Here is a 16,426-nt window from a genome sequence, read left to right on the forward strand (position 1 = left end):
TCTGCATATACATCTGTGCAGCCACTAGTCAACAAATATTGTGTATGCCTAGCACTTCCTAGTCTAGTCCACAGCATCTGTGGATTTAACCAACTTTGCATCTAAAATATTCAAAACCAAAATTGCATCTGTACTGAACATGTGCAGAATTTTTTTCTTGTCATCATTTCCTAAACAATAGATATATTTTATTTTTCTTTGAGACAGGGTCTCACTCTGTCACCCAGGCTGGAGTACAGAGGTGCTATCTCAGCTCATCACAGCCTCTGCCTCCTGGGCTCAAGTGAGCCTCCCATCTCATTGTCCCAAGTAGCTGGGAGGGATCACAGGCGCGCACCACCATGCCTGGCTAATTTTTGTAGAGATGGGGTTTTGCCATGTTGCCCAGGCTGGTCTTGAACTCCTGGGCTCAAGTGATCCACCCACCTCAGCCTCCCAAAGTGCTGGGATTACAAGTGTGAGCCATCGTGCCAGCCAATAGTATATTTTCATAGTGGTTTCATTATATTAGATATTATAAGTAATCAAGAGATGATTTAAAGTATACAGGAGGATGTGTGTAGGTTAAATGCAAATACTGAACCAATTTATTTTACATCAAGGACTTGAGGATCCTCGGATTTTGGTGTCTATGGGAGGGAGCCAATCCCTTGAGAATACCAAGGGACAGGGTTTTTTTTGTTTTTTGTTTTGTTTTGTTTTTGAGACGAAGTCTCCCTCTGTGGCCCAGGCTGGAGTGCAGTGGCGTGATCTCAGCTCACTGTAAGCTCCGCCTCCCGGGTCCAGGCCATTCTCCTGCCTCGGCCTCCCGAGTAGCTTGGATTACAGGCAATTGCCACCACGCCTGGCTAATTTTTTGTATTTTTAGTAGAGACAGGGTTTCACTGTGTTGGCCAGGATGGTCTCCATCTCCTGACCTCATGATCCGCCCGCCTCAGCCTCCCAAAGTGCAGGGATTACAGGCGTGAGCCACCACGCCCGGCCCTGAGGGACAGTTTTAATGGGAATTTAACAATAAACAGAACAGACACAAATCCTTGCCCCCATGGAGCTGACACTAAATTGGAGAAACAACAGAAGATAATCTCAGATGCTTCTAAGTGCTGGGGGGGTGACAGGATAGGATAACATGATGGAAAACACCTGGGGGTGGCTCTCACCGGGACATCCACAGTGAGACCTGAATCCTAAGGAGGCAGCAGTTGTGCCAGGATCTGGGGAGAGTGTCTGGGCAGGAGTAAGTGCGTGCTTGGGATACCTCCCTCCAAGAGCAGAAAGCCATGTAGATGGTGTGTGGGTGCAGGGGAGAGTGGCAGGGGCTGCCCATGCAGGGACTCGCTGGCCTTGCTGATGAACTTTGCCCAGGCTGGAGTACAAAGGCTCGATCTCACTGCAACTTCTGCCTCCCGGATTCAAGCGATTCTCCTGCCTCAGCCTCCCGAGTAGCTGGGATTACAGGCATGCACAACCGAACCCTGCTAATTTTGTATTTTTAGTAAAGATAGGGTTTCTCCATGTTGGTCAGGCTGGTTTCGAACTTCCGACCTCTGGTGATCTGCCCACCTTGGCGTCCAAAGTGCTGGGATTACAAGTGTGAGCCACCGTGCCCGGGTGCTTGGTTTTTAGTGTAAGTGTGGTGGGGAGCCCCTGGAGCATTGAGCAGGGGAGTGTCATGGTCCCGTGACACATTTTGGAAAGATCCCTGTGGTGGTTCAGTGTAGGGTGGGCCACTGTGGGCAAGAAGGGGAGCAGGGAGGGTAGTGAGCAGGCTGGCAGCTGTCCAAGCCTCACGGGGCCAGTGGAGAGGCGAGAGGGCTCAGACTCAGGTGGTGTTCTGAAGGGAGTTCCTGCACTGGACTTGGACGTGAGGGAGAGCGGAGTTTAGAACACTTTCATACTGGGCTGGGGCACCTGAGGAAAGCCCATGTGGGAAGCAGGTTTGGGGGAAGTCAGTCTCACTGTAGATAGGTTAGACTTGAGATGCCCATTAGATATCCAGGTGCAGGTGTTGGCAAGGCAAGTAGAACCCCCAGGAATCTGGCTGGAAATGATATTTGAGAGTCCTTACCACATAACATGGATTTACCACCCCAGAAGTGGATGAGACCCACCTGGGCTAAGGGGGCAGAGAGAGAAGGGTCTGAAGCTCAAGCCCATTGAGGGGTCTCCTGGAGGTGAAGTCAGCAAGGAAAGACCAGTGAAGTAGAAGGAGAAACAGGCCAGAACAGGGACATGATTAGCCAAGTGTGATCGGGCTGAGAGGTGAAGATGAGGCCAGAATTTGCACACTGCTTTGGCCGAGATTTGAAGACCGTCAGCAATATTGAGTTTCTGTGGGTTGTATTCCTATTTCTTCAAGAGATATATGTCACTGACTGTTTGCACAGGTAGCTTATTTATGTGCAGCATTGCTGGGAGTGCATGAGCATGTTTAATGCCTGCCATCCACGGAAATATCGGTGTGTGCTATAGGGTGCTTGTATGACCACATGTGTTGTGTGCCTCAGTTCGTGTGGCACATACCTGTGTCTGTGAGAGTCCACGTGTGTGCTCTTCTATGTGCAGTCTAAAATTTTGGATCTGTTTCTGTCAAGCTGTTTGCATGCACCTCTGTGCTATGCAGCTCTCTGTATCTCTGCCTGCAGGCAAAATTGTGTTTGTGTCTGGGTTGGTATGTGACATATGTGTTTGGAGTGCGTCAGGTATGACTCAGCCCTAGTGGAGCAGGATGAGGGTTGAGATGGTTGCTGGCTGCTTCAAAGAGAGGGACGCACATTAACCAGAGTGCTGTCTTCCCCAAGGGCTTGCTGTGGCCAAGCCAGGCCAGGTGGGAGAAGCAGCAGCCTTGCCCTGGAGGGTTTTGAGAAGCGCTGCTCCTGGAGGACCTGGGGAAGGTGCCTGAAACCTTTGGCCAATGTGGCTGTCCCCACGGTCCACATGCCCTCCCCACCCCCTGCCTAGCTGCTTGACTGCCTGCTGCTCCCCAGCCCAGCAGCCTGTCTGTGGGTCAGCCCAGCCACCTGCTTCGGATCTCTCTGCAGGTGTGTCACCTGCTGTTCTGGCCCTCATCCCTACTATCCACCTGCCCATCTCCTCCCTACCTCCTCGCTGCCTGTCTGCCCAGGACTTACCTGCTGTCTGCTCACCCACCTGCTTGTTGACTGCTATCTGCCTGTGAGACTAGAGATTTGTCACCTTGGAAAGCACGGAGAGTGCTCCTAAGATGAAACACGGGAAGGACAGGCCTTGATGGAAGGTCGGGGGGCTGAGAGATCCAGAGCCTATGGGAGGGGCCTTGGGAGTGCTGGGATATTCAGGACCCGGTGCAAACCCAAGCACAGCTCTGCTCCTGGCCCCAGTGGCCAAACTGAAGCCTGGCCGTGTCTTTTCTGCCATTGACATGGGCCTCACCCAACCATGGGGATAGGTCTTGGATGGAGGGAAGATGGGGACTCACCAGGGGCCTCCTGAGTCCTTTGAGTGTCCCCATGACCCCAGCACTGGGACAGCTGCTGGAAAGAGGATACTGGCAAAAATTTGCTAAATGAACAATAATAGGACCGGTGTGGTGGCTCATGTCTATAATCCCAGCACTTTGGGAGGCTGAGGTGGGCAGATCACTTAAGTCCAGGAGTTTGAGACCAGCCAGCCTGGGCAACATGGCGAAACCCCGCTTCTATAGAAAACGACAAAAATTAGCTGGACACGGTGGCGCACACCTATAGTTCCTGCTACTCAGGAGGCTAAGGTCGGAGGGTCGCTTGAGCCCAGGAGATCAAGGCTACGGTGAGCCGTGATTGTGCCACTCTACTCCAGCCTGGATGACAGAGGAAGACCCTGTCTCAAAACAAAACAGCAACAACAAGAAAACAATAATAGGGACATTGAGTACCCTTTCTGGCACCTGGCACTCTGCCAAATGCTGGGCACGCTCCGAGCCTTCAGTCTTCCCAGTAATCCTGTGCATTTTATAGCATGGCTCCCGTTTGCCAAGAGAGAAGTGAGGCTCCGCGAGGTTAAGCAGTGCCTGTGGAGTCACATGGCTGCAAGTAGTGGCCTGGACTGGACTGCAGAGTCCATGCTCACCACCACTTTCCACGGGGCAACTCTAGCCCATGATTCTCCACCCCTCAGACCCAAAGCTGCCTTTTCATAATGCTTGCTGTTGCTCCCTTTGTGCTTCTGAAATGAAATTTACGGCTAATATACCAACCTTTATATCTAATTAAAATTCATCCAATGGTTTTTTGGTCCTTATTAGTATATAAGAAATACAAGGTAATGATAGTGTGTTTGTGAAGTGCCCAATTGCTGGGGAAGCTCTGTGCACAGACTGACACTGGAGTGTGGTGGTGTCAGCGTCTGAAACGATGAACTCTTGGTAAACTTCTGAACACAATGAAGTGCACGTTTCCTCCTCTTTACACAGTAGTTGCATTCCTGGAAAATTCAGTGTATACTAGAATGCATACACTTTGTGTTTATATGCAAAATGGAGTTAGAGCCTTGGCTCTGGTCATTAAAAACAAGCCTTTCACTTACGTCGTGCAGGATGTAGAATCTGCCTTCCTTCCAGGGCTGTCTGGAGTCCCTGGCGTCACCCTTGTAACTGCCAGTCATTGTGGTGACCAGTCGCCTCATCCCCTTCCCCCACAGTGGCCACAACAGGAAAGATTCCCGCCCTCATTCATGGAGCTCAGCGTTTGAACGGGGGAGACGGGCATGATCGATAATTGGCTATATGTCAGGTTGTGATGAACACAATGAAAACAAAAAACGAGTAAGGGGTTAGAGAAGACCAGGTGGACAGGTGAGGGAAGGCCTCTCTGAGGAGGTGGTATTTTGAGCAGTCACCTCAGTGAGGGAGGGAGTCACGGAAATACCTGGAAGAAGAGCCTTCAAGAAAGAATCACCGGTGCAGAGTGTTAGGGTCATCCTGACCAGACTGTTCCCCTCCTTTCCCATGGGTCTTACAATACAGTCCTTTGTGACCTCCACACAGCTCCCCCAGGGCTAAAGTCAACCTCCCTGCCGCCCTGCACTGACCCTTCCAGTAACTGTTTGTCCAGACGACTTCAGCTGAACTGGCAGACAGTTCCAGGATGCAGTCAGAACACCTGCTAGCCAAAGCTGGCAAAAACATCTGGGACTACAGGCGCCCGCCACCACACCCGGCTAATTTTTTGTATTTTTAGTAGAGATGGGGTTTCACCATGTTAGCCAGGATAGTCTCGATCTCCTGACCTCTTGATCCGCCTGCCTCGGCCTCCCAAAGTGCTGGGATTACAGGCATGAGCCACCGCGCCCGGCCTAATTCTGATATCTCTTCACCAATCCTTCCGTATCGGTGCGCACCCCCAGTACCTGCTCCTTCGCCCTTATTTCTCCTCCCCCCATCTATTCACCTCACTAAGAGACGTAACCTCAAACTGTCGTATATGTTCTGTTACTTGCTCCCAAGGGGCCTTCGACTCTCCCTCCATCCCTACGCATCAGCTCAGAGGAACACTTCCAGGGGAGGGCCGGCAAGTGGACTTCACCCACATATGCCTCCCGTCAAAAAAACCAAGTATCTTCTTAGCGTCATAGATACCTTCTCAGGTTGGGTAGAAGCATTTCCTACCCCGTTGGCAAAAGCTGCAGAAGTCTCTCAAATTCTTATAACAGAAATCATCCCCAGACTTGTTCTGTCTCAGTCCATACAATCAGACAATGGCCCTAGCTTTATCTCTCAAATCACCCAACAAGTCTCTCAGGCCTTGGTGTCCAGTGGCGCCTCCATATCCCATACCGACCCCAGTCATCCAGAAAAGTCGCAAGGGCAAATGGAATTCTCAAGACTCCGTTAGCAAAATAACTTCATAACGAAGTCAAAAACCATGGACCTCGCTTTGAGGCCAGTCTCACTCTGTCGCCAGGCTGGAGTGCGATGCGGGATCTCAGCTCTGCAAGCTCCGCCTCGGATCACGCCATTCTCCTGCCTCAGCCTCCCGAGTGGCTGGGGCTGGCGCCCGCCCACCTCGCCCGGCTAGCTTTTTTGTATTTTTTAGTAGAGGCGGGGTTTCACCCTGTTAGCCAGGATGGTCTCGATCTCCTAGCCTTGTGATCGCCCGTCACCGGCCTCCCAAAGTGCTGGGATTACAGGCGAGCCACCGGCGCCCGGCCGGACCCTCCCTTTACCCGCGCACTGGCCAGCATCACAGCCAGTCCAAAAGCCCCTCCCTTCCTCAGTCCATTTGAATTCATGTGGACGCCCTTTCACCTCTTACAAAACATATCCCCACTAACTCTCAATTAGAATACCTCCCTTTACTCTCCCTCATCCGTCATCTCTTCCGCCGGCAAGCTGACCAGGCCCTTCAAAACCCACGAGGCCCCACCCGACCAAACTCTCCTCCCAGGAGAATATGTCTTCAAAACCTCACTCCAACAAACCTTAAACCAAAGTGGAAGGCCCGCTTTCCAAGTTCTTCTCACTATCCCACTGCAACCAGGCTGTCAGGACATAGCTTCGTGGTACCATCTTTCCAGGTTAAAAAGGAAGCCTGCAGCTGACCTGCCACCGACTATTCCCTGTAAATACTGTAACCAGCTGTTCCCTGTAAATACTCCAGCACCCTCCTTGGACCGACCTGACTCAGCCTTACACCCATCCCAGAAGACCCCACCCCCAACCCCCCATGAAACATAACAGGTAAGTTACCACCCCTTACTGTGAAATCTCCGAAACCCTCATTAGCTAAAATCCTTTACTAAGCTGTCCTCCCATAGTTGCCTCACTTACCCTGCTCTTTGCCATAGGAATATATACTGTAACACCCCCAGGGTGGAACTTTAGCCTCATAAGCCTCCTCATAGCAGAAGAAAGGCCACTAATAAGTGACTGCCCCTCCTAAATTGTGGGGAAAAGAAAGAGATCAGCCTGTTACTGTGTCTATATAGAAAGAAGTAGACATAAGAGACTCCATTGTGTTCTGCCTCTGGTCTGTTAATCTGTGACCCTACCCCAACCTTGTCCTTGCAAGAGACATGTGTTGGGTGACTCAGAGTTTAATGGATTTTTGGGCTGTGCAGGATGTGTCTTTGTTAAACAAATGCCTGAAGGTAGCTTGCTGGTTAAAAGTTATCACCATTCTCTTAATTTCAACTACCCAGAGACACCCTCTGCCTAGGAAAGCTAGGTATTGTCCAAGGTTTATCCCCATGTGATAGGATGGAAACAATGTTGCTAAAAGTTTATCTCAAGGCACAGGATTTTCCTTTGAACTTATTCATATCACAGAGGTTTTGTTCTTATGTCTTACTGCTAATTTCCTCCCTAAAAATGATCCTATTGTCCTGCCACTCCCGTCTTTAAGATGGTAAAGATAATTATCAATAAATACTAAGGGAACTCAGAGACCGGTGCCGGCGTGGGTCCTCTGTAAGCTGAGCGCCGGTCCCCTGGGCCCCTGCTTTTCTTTATACTTTGTCTCTGTGTCTTATTTCTTTTCTCAAGTCTCTCGTTCCACCTTACGAGAAACACCCACAGGTGTGGAGGGGCAGGCCACCCCTTCACTAAATGTCCTGCTTTTGCCTGTCTTGCCACTTCACTCTCTTTCTTACCCAGAACAACCCACTCGCACAGCACTCCGTAACTGGGCGACTGATTTCACCTTCCAAAGGGCCCTGTGTGAGTTTAGCCCAGATGAAATCGATTTCTTCACCTTCACTCTTATCCTTTGCCTGCTTAGTCTTCCTTCCCTTCTCCTCCTCACTACCACTCCATCTACAATGAACCATCCAACAGGCACACACAATACTTAACCAAACCAATCCTGACCTCGCACAAAACTGCTGGTTTTGTGTCCGTCCCTCAGAAACCATATCAAAAAATGTCTTCCTGGTCCCACTTCAAGATTGGACCCTCACCAGCACGATACTCCATCCTCGCTATCCACGCTCCGGAGGGGTAAATGCACTTAAAAGTTACAAAACTGACCTCACCCCCTCCACCTCCAGGAACAAAGTTATCTTAGGGGCATTTACATCTGATACCAAATTAGACCAACAGGCACCCCTTTGTATACTGCGTGACCTTCCCTCAGGAACCCCTTTAGGCAGTCTCCCCACAGGCTCATGCAACTACATCCTACAGCTCACCCCGCCTGCTGGTATCCAGGTGCTAACAATATACAGTCCCACTCAAGTACTCAAATTTTCTGGCCCCCCAAAAATCCAAACCACTAATCTCAACACAATAAACTCAGGTTTCTGCGTCGATCGACACAAACCCGGTATGACAATTGCAGGATGGACTGCGTGCCCTAGCCCGCGCCCAACCTCCAATTGTCTACAAGCTCAGGTAGCCAGAGCCCCCACTGGGGAACAACTTTTAGTGGACACACAATGTTTCCTCCTACACTGGGAAAACGAAACAGTAGGGCTAGCCAACTAACCTCAACCCGCCCCTTCCAACCACTCACCCGGGCGGCCCTGTCTTCCTCTCTCTCTGGCTGGCGGTCAGAAAACAAAATCCTACAGCCCCTCTTTGCCACAGACCTCCAATTTTGCCTTCCTAGCCAGGGCATATTCTTTCTCTGCGGCACTTCCACCTATCTCTGCTTACCCACTAACTGGATAGGAACCTGCACACTAGTCTTCTTTAGTCCAAAAATAGACATAGCCCCTGCGGATAGACCCCTACCCTTCCACATTCAAACACTATCCCTCAGACACCGAGCTGTAGAGCTCATACCCCTGCTAATAGGGTTAGGCATTACAGCAGCTGGAAGAACTCGAGTTGCAGGAATTGCAGCCTCTACCTATTACTACAAATCCCTATCCAAGGACCCTCCGATATCACTGATGACCCAGCATCCACCATATCAACCCTGCAGGCCCAACTAGACTCCTAGCCCATTTGGGCCATTGGAAGCCCTCAGGGAGCCTCCCGATTTACTACATGAGAAAAGGAGGTCTCTGCCTTTCCTAGATGAAGAATGCTGCTTCTATTTCAATCAGGCAGGCCTGGTTCAAGATGCAGTTAAAAAATGAAAGGACTGGCCAGGCATGGTAGCTCACGCCTGTAATCCCAGCACTTTGGGAGGCCAAGGTGGTGGATCAGGAGAGATCCCAGCAGATCAAGACCATATCTAGTCTCTACAGAAAATACAAAACAGTGGCAGTGGTGGCGGTATATATGAGTCCCAACTCTCAGGAGAATGAGGCAGGAAGAATGGTGATGAACCTGGGAGGCGGGCTGCAGTGAGCGAGATAAGCGCCACTGCACTCCAGCCTGGGTGACAGAGGTGAGACTCAGAGTCTCAAAAAGAAAAAAAAGGTAAAGGATTGGGCTCAAAAAAATCCAGGAAAACAGCTCTTCCGCGTGGCCCCTCCTGGCCCCTATGGCTATTCAGCTCCTGGGCCTCCTGGCTACTCCCACTCCCTGTACCCGTCATAATCATTCTCTTTTTCCTAATCTTTGGGTCCAGCCTCTTACATCTCTTTATCCAGTGTTTTTAGTTTTATTTTATTTTTATTTTGTGAGACTGAAGTCTCACTCTGGCATGAGCTGGAGTGCAATGGCTTGGCCAATCTCTGCTCACTGCAAAGCTCTGCCTCCCGGGTTCACGCCATTCTCCTGCCTCAGCCTCCTGGGTAGCTGGGACTACAGATGCCAGCCACTGCGCCCGGCTAGTTTTTTGTATATTTAGTAGAGACAGGGCTTCACCGTGTTAGCCAGGATGGTCTTGATCTCCTGACCTCGTGACACACCTGCCTCGGCCTCTCAAAGTGCTGGGATTACAGGCGTGAGTCACCGCGCCCGGCCTCTTTTTTTTTTTTGGTAGTCTTCACTCTGTCGCCCAGAGCACGGAGTGCAGTGGCACCATCTTTCGGCTCTGCAAGCTCCGCCTCCCAGTTCAGCGCCATTCTCCTGCTCATTTCCCTGAGTAGCTGGGACTACAGGCTCCACCACACAGCAGCCAGCTAATTTTTGTATTTTAGTAGAGACGGGGTTTCACCGTGTTAGCCAGGATGGTCTCGATCTCCTGACCTCGTGATCCACCCGCCTCGGCCTCCCAAAGTGCAGGGATTACAGGCGTGAGCCACCGCGCCCGGCCGCGCCCGGCCTCTTTACCCAAGTTTTTACAGAACCGCATCTGAGCCTTCATCCACGGAACCATACAAGACATGATGCTACTCCAAGAATACCAACAATTTCAAAGCCAGAACCAAAACTAACCCCTACCTTCCAGCCTCTCCCCCTAACCACCACTCCCTCTCAGCTAGAAGCAGCCTGATGAGAACAACACCCCCTTTTCTATCATCTATTAAAAGGCTGGAATGTTAGGGTCACCCCGACCAGACTGTTCCTCTCCTTTCTCATGGGTCTTACAATACAGTCCTTTGTGACTTCCGCACAGCTCCCCGAAGGCTATCGGCAAACCCCCCGCCACAACTGACCCTTCGAGTACCTGTTTGTCCAGAACACTTCAGCTGAACCGGCAAACGGTTCCAAGATGCGGTCAGAACACCTGCTAACTAAAGCTGGCAAAAACATCTCCAGGAGGCAATCAAGACACCTGCAGTCCAACTCGGTTCACACACCTCGACCCAGTTCCTCGCCCTGTGAAGCCCTGCTGCAGTCTGTAAGTGGGGCTGCCTCCTCTGCCTGTCAAGGAGCAGCCTGGCAGGACAAATAAAAATGGCTTGCCTGACTTTGGGCCTACTCGTCCTTTCTCTCGGCTAACTGTACACAAAGGCCGTGCGGTGGAAGCACGCTTGGCTTGTTCAGGAGCAGGAGGCCCGAGCAGCAGGAATAGAGTGAGGGGTGAGGGGCTGGGAAGGTGGGGAGGTACCCAGGTGTGCAGACTCACGGTGTAGAGCTTTATAAGCCACACAGACCTTTGGATTTTCTCCTGCGTGGAGTGGAAGCCATCAGAGGGTTGTAAACAGAAGAGGGACACAATCAGGGTTTTTGAAGGCTCACTCTGGCTACCACGTGCTGCCTGGACTGTGGCAGGGGAAGAGTGGGAGACCAGGAGGCCAGAGATGGAGGCTTAGGGTGGCTGCAGTGGAGCTGTGACAAGTGATTAGATTCTGCCTGTGTTCTGAAGGTAGGGCCAGCCGACAGGAGTAGCAGTGGCTTGGACGTGGGGTGTGAGAGAGAAGGACGAGAGGGAGGGAGGGAAGGAGGGACGGAGGGACAGAGAAAGTCAAGGCCAACTTGGCTTCAGAGCCTGAACAATCCAGCCACCAAGACTGTTCCTCACTTCCTTTCCCACTCCGCTAGTTTGACAGGTCCGGTTTGACTCTTCCCAGGGACACTGGAGACAGGGTGGCTAAAGGGGATGCCAGCTTCTCAGCTGTCATTTGGTTTGACTTTTCAGGGGCACACGAGTGGTCAGTGTGACTGCACTAGTCTCACCCATCCTTCTGGTACTTTCCCCTTCCTTCACTGCCACAGGGCTCACAGTAAAAACCTGTGAAGGAACAGCAATCCAGGAAGTGCACTTTTTTTGCTTTAAATTGACCAACTCACAGCCAAGAGGTTTAGATCAATAGGCCAAACTGTTCAGGAGTGCCGAGGTGCACCAGGCCCAGACCCAGGTGCTGAGGAGGTAAGGGTGAGCAAAACAAAGCGCTGCCTGCAGGGAGCTTCCTGTCTAGTACTTTGCTGAATGTAAGAGTGACACGTGTAGGTGCCCAGGAGGTATCTGTGCCCTGAACAGAGGCTTAACGGGTGGCGGGACAGGAGTGAGGCTGAACAGAGACAAGGTCCAGAGCTGAGAGAGGCACTGGTGGATTGGGAGTGGGGCACCTCCCAGCAGAGCATCCAGGATGGGTAAGGCATGGGCCAAATGTAATGGGCAAAATATTTGGACAGCTGGCTGCTGGGGCAGGTGTGGAACTGTGAGGTGAAGGGAGGAGTGAGGGGCCTGGGGCTATGCTCGGAAGCACTGCAGGGGATTAGCGCGTTCTCATGTCTTGGAGAGGCGCCCCCTTGCTCTGTGGACCCCTGACTGGGAAGGGGCTCTGCCTGCACAGATCTTGTTCCTTGGGTGGCCTGGGTGTAGGCTCCTGGACGCCGAAGTGGGTCCGCGTGGGTACTGTGGTGTGCCGGGGAAGGCTGGACACCGAAGTGGGTCCGCGTGGGTGCTGTGGTGTGCCGGGGAGGGGCCAGCCTGCCTCTAGCTTCATTGCTAGAATGAAGTGCAATCTGCAAAGTCTAGATTTTTTTCTTTTATTTTTTGAGAAAATTCAAGCAGTTCTCTGCCTCAGCCTTCTGAGTAGCTGGGATTACAGGCACCCGCAACCACGCCTGGCTAATTTTTTTTTTTTTTTTTTAAGACGGAGTCTCGCTCTGTCGCCCAGGCTGGAGTGCAGTGGTGCGATCTCGGCTCACTGCAAGCTCCGCCTCCCGGGTTCACGCCATTCTCCTGCCTCAGCCTCCTGAGTAGCTGGGACTACAGGCGCCCGCCACCACGCCCGGCTAATTTTTTGTATTTTTAGTAGAGACGGCGTTTCACTGTGTTAGCCAGGATGGTCTTGAACTCCTGACCTCGTGATCCACCCGCCTCAGCCTCCCAAAGTGCTGGGATTACAGGCATGAACCACTATGCCCGGCCCAAAGTCTAAATTTAAGCAAAGGAAGGAAGGAAAGAAAGGAAGGAAGGAAGCCTTTGGCTTCCTATTGAGAGGGAGGGGGAGGGTGGAGCAGGAAGAGGCCTGGCTGGGCCTTCTCCTTCCCTGGCTGCCCTGGATAGGGACATGGGCATATGGGCTGTCTGGGGCAACAGGCTCCCCCACCCCAGATGGAGTTCGGCAGGGGTATGATCAATACCCTGCCTGGGATGCCCCGCCACCTCCTGCATGCAAGGTCAGGGGGTGGGCCAAGCCAAGCAGGGAGCTCCCACATGGCCAGTGGGCGGATGCATAGGTCTCAAGAGACTGCTGGGCGCTTCAGGTTCCCCTACCCCCGCCAAGACAGTGGTGCCAGGTGCCACCTGCTGGCTGCAGAGAGCAGGGAGGGGCGCACTCAGAGCTGCAGGAAGCCAGTTGGGAATCCTGCATCACTCGGCTGCGATGGAGGGAGATGGGGCTGGGTTGGGGCTGGAGAGGCCGAGACGCAGGCAGGGAGGGCCAGAACGCAGGAGACACAGGCCACAGTGGTTCCAGATCAGGAAGTTTTATTGCTGACATGCAGGAAGAGTCCCCATGTAGTACAAAAATATGTCTTTATACAAACTTTTTTGTGACTTTTTCCGTTTCTTTACAATAGGACTTCTCTCAGTGTGTGACACCCAGTGAGGGCTGGCCCATCCTCCTCTCCTTTGCTTCACCAGAAATGTAATCAGACACATGGCTTGACCTTGGAAGGGCGCAGTCTGTCTGACAGGGCTTTGCAGACCCGGTGGCTATTGCTTTGGAAAGGAGGAGAAAGACCACGCACGGGCAGCAGCCTGGAGGGGCCGGGTGGGCTGCTGAGCGGGGGCTCCGCCGCAACAGGCCCTGGCCCAGCTTCAGGCCCTCACAGGAGGACAGTCAGGGCTGGGAGCCCTAGGCCGGACTGCATTTCCGCTCCCGCAGGAGACTTTTATGAAATAAATATAGAAAAGAGGGCATCCGCCAGCCCCGCAGCACAAGACCCTGGCCCTCAGTGCTGCACAGCTGAGACAGACGCAGGCTTGCTGCTCAGGGGGAGTAAGTGCTGGGCTCCAGTGGGCTCCCACAGGCCCACTGAGGCAGAGGCATGAGGCGCCCAAGTGCTGGATGGGGCATGGGGAGAAAGGGGCGTGGGCAGCCCTGCTACTGCTGGCAAGAGGTGGCCCCATTTTTTCCAGATGGGGAAACTGAGGCACAAGGAGGTTTGGGAACTTGCCCAAGGTCACTCACAGTGAGTCAGCTTTTTCGGGGGAGGAGAGCAGCTCACACTCTGGGAAACACAGTCACCTCCCCACTGGGGAGCAGGGCCAGGCAGGGGGCGCTGCAGGGCCCATGACTGCTGGAGGGGACCCTCAGCCTCTCTGAGGACATACGGGGGGTAGGCCTCTGGGGAAGGGTCTTTGCTTGGCATCAGGCAGGGCCAAGTCCAGTGAGGGCAAGGGGAGGGGGGCATTCTGGTGAGAACAGCATTTCTGGCAAGACGGGCATCCACTTCAAAATCTCGGCTCAAAAGGGCAGCAGGGCTGTTCTCAAGCCAGGCAGGCAGGCTCCCCCAGTCCCTACGGTTCTCCCGAGTCCCCACTGCCCATGGAGGACCCTTGCTAGGGTCCACTGGGAGAGACACCACATCTATTATGAGGCAAGGGCACAGGAGATGTCCCCACCATCCTCTAAACCCAAGAGTAGGGTAGGGGAGCATACCGGCAGGCCCCCCAACTCACAGCCAGGCCTGCAGCCCAACCCCGGGGCCCCTCTGCATCGGGAGTCCACGTGAGCTTGGTACCACAAGGAAGGATGGAGAAGGGAACAGGTTAACGCGCGTGCACAGCACCTCAGAGAAGCCACTGAGATGGGAGAGAAAGAGCCAGGTCTAGAAAGGCCTCCCATCACCGGCAGCAGAGAGGGACTGGTGGGCTGAAAGGGGACAGGGGCCAGCAGGAGGGGCTTCCCTGCCTGGGGGTGAGGAGGGAGCCCACGTGTGGGCTGTGGACTCCTTGCTGTCCAGCCAGGCTGAGGGCAGGGAGTGGCCATGGGCTGAGCCACCTAGAGATGGGAGAGAAGTTGGTATGGTAAAAAAATAAATATATTTGAGTTCGGCTTAAGATGAGGTGAAGGTTTTCCAAAGCTTGGACTGAGGGGCCTGGGTCAGAAGAAGGAGGATGGAAAGAGGCTGTGGCAGGGGCCTGGGAGAGCAGGGAGAAGGGGACACTCGCTCTGGGGCACGCAGCGAGCTGCACTTTCAGCTTATTTGGACTGTGGGGAGCAGCGCCCCAGGTCAGGTGGTGGCCGCTGGGGAAGGCCCTGGGGCGGGGTGAGTGGGCTCCCTCCTCCTCCCTCTCGCTCAGTCCAGAGACAGCATGGTTAAAGAGACAGAGGTAGATTAAAACATCATGATTAAAAGCAGATTAGTTATCTAGGCTTCTCAGATTTAAAAACCAAACAATCGAGCAATCATCCCAAAAGGTAGCTTCGTGGTACCTCTGCTGACCCCACATGTGACCTGGGCTGTCCCTGTCCCTGCCCTGTCCCTGTTGCGGCCTGGGAGAGTCCAGCACTACAGGGCCCAGCCCTGACAGCTATGCCTTTGGCTGGGGCTGGAAGAGGTGGCAGCAGTGCTGGTGGCCCTGGCTGAGGCTGTTACTTCCGAAGGTAGCGCTGCGCCAGGATGGCTGTGTCCAAGGAGGTCATGGGCTGTGCGTCGTGGCCCAGCCGTCGCACCGGAGGCACACTGCCGAACTGCCGCTTGGGCACCCAGCTCCGGGCGTCGTGGATGGAGCTCTTCTCCTCGGCCAGCAGCAGCTGCTGCCGCATGTAGTTCTCAAACTCATACTGGGAGCACTCCTCCGTCACCTTCGCCTTTGAGGCCGGGAGAGAGGGAAGGAGCAAGACAAAGATAAACCCAGATGAAGGCAGCGTGGCAGAGGGCAGGCATGAATGCTGGCAGCCTGGCTGCTGCAGTCACCCTTCCAGGCACCACAGCCTCAGGCCTCAAGGCAGACGGCGGGAGTGGCGCTGAGGGCAGGTCCCTGACACCCTCCAGCCAACCAGCACTTGCCTTGCAGGCCACCCTGCGGATCTGGGACTGATGCAGACTCACGCTTCCTAACTCACTGGCTGCGTGAGAGGTCACTTTACCTCAGAAGCCTTAGCTGTCTGGCCTCTCACAAAGGTTCTCTGAGCCCTGAGGCGGCCAATGCATGTCAAGAGGTACGAGCAAGCCCTGGGCTAGGGGCTCAGCACCTGGGGGAGCCACATACACGGGGCCCCATGCTGAGTCCCTGGGGTGGTCCAGGCAGATGGTAACAGAAGCTGAAGTGGTGTCCCCGTGCCAGTCACCACAGAGGACAGCAGGGCTTCAGGATCAGACTTAGGTTCAAGGCTCAGCTCCACTACTTCTAAGCTGTGTGGCTTTGGGAAAGTCCTTACCTCTCTGACCCTCAGCTTCCTTTCTGTAACATGGGGCTAAGGACACAGGCCGCGCAGGCCCACACTGAGGGCTGAACGACGTGCCCTCGGGGTGGGCGCTCACTGCGGGCTAGCCAAACAGCTAAAGGGCGGAAGCTGGAGGTGGGCAGGGCTTGGAACTCTCCGTCCTCGGGGGCCAGGAGGCTCTGGGAGGCTCTCCCAGGCACGGCCCCTCCTGGTCCTACCTACACACTGCTCACTGTGGAGCTCCAAGGTGGGCCAGGGAGGGAAGGTCCTTCCAATATCCAGGGCCCAGCAATGCTGTTGCTCGGCCAAGTCCTGCCCTCCAGGGGGCATCCTAAGATCACCTGCC

The 16,426-nt window shown here is 53.6% G+C and overlaps 1 protein-coding gene across 6 annotated transcripts in view; it reads right to left on the reverse strand.

The window, feature by feature from the left end:
* Positions 1-13,155: 13,155 nt before the first annotated feature.
* STK40 (serine/threonine kinase 40) overlaps positions 13,156-16,426 on the reverse strand; it is a 48,569-nt gene continuing 45,298 nt past the window's right edge. For all 6 annotated transcript variants that reach the window (XM_003891601.3, XM_031666994.1, XM_031666989.1 and 3 more), the window contains one exon: positions 13,156-15,504. In XM_003891601.3, the coding sequence (XP_003891650.1) occupies positions 15,286-15,504 (219 nt within the window). In that variant the 3' untranslated portion in view covers positions 13,156-15,285. The remainder of the gene's footprint in view (positions 15,505-16,426) is intronic.

This window comes from Papio anubis, chromosome 1 (genome assembly GCF_008728515.1).
Source record: "Papio anubis isolate 15944 chromosome 1, Panubis1.0, whole genome shotgun sequence".
Classification (NCBI taxonomy): Eukaryota; Metazoa; Chordata; class Mammalia; order Primates; family Cercopithecidae; genus Papio; species Papio anubis.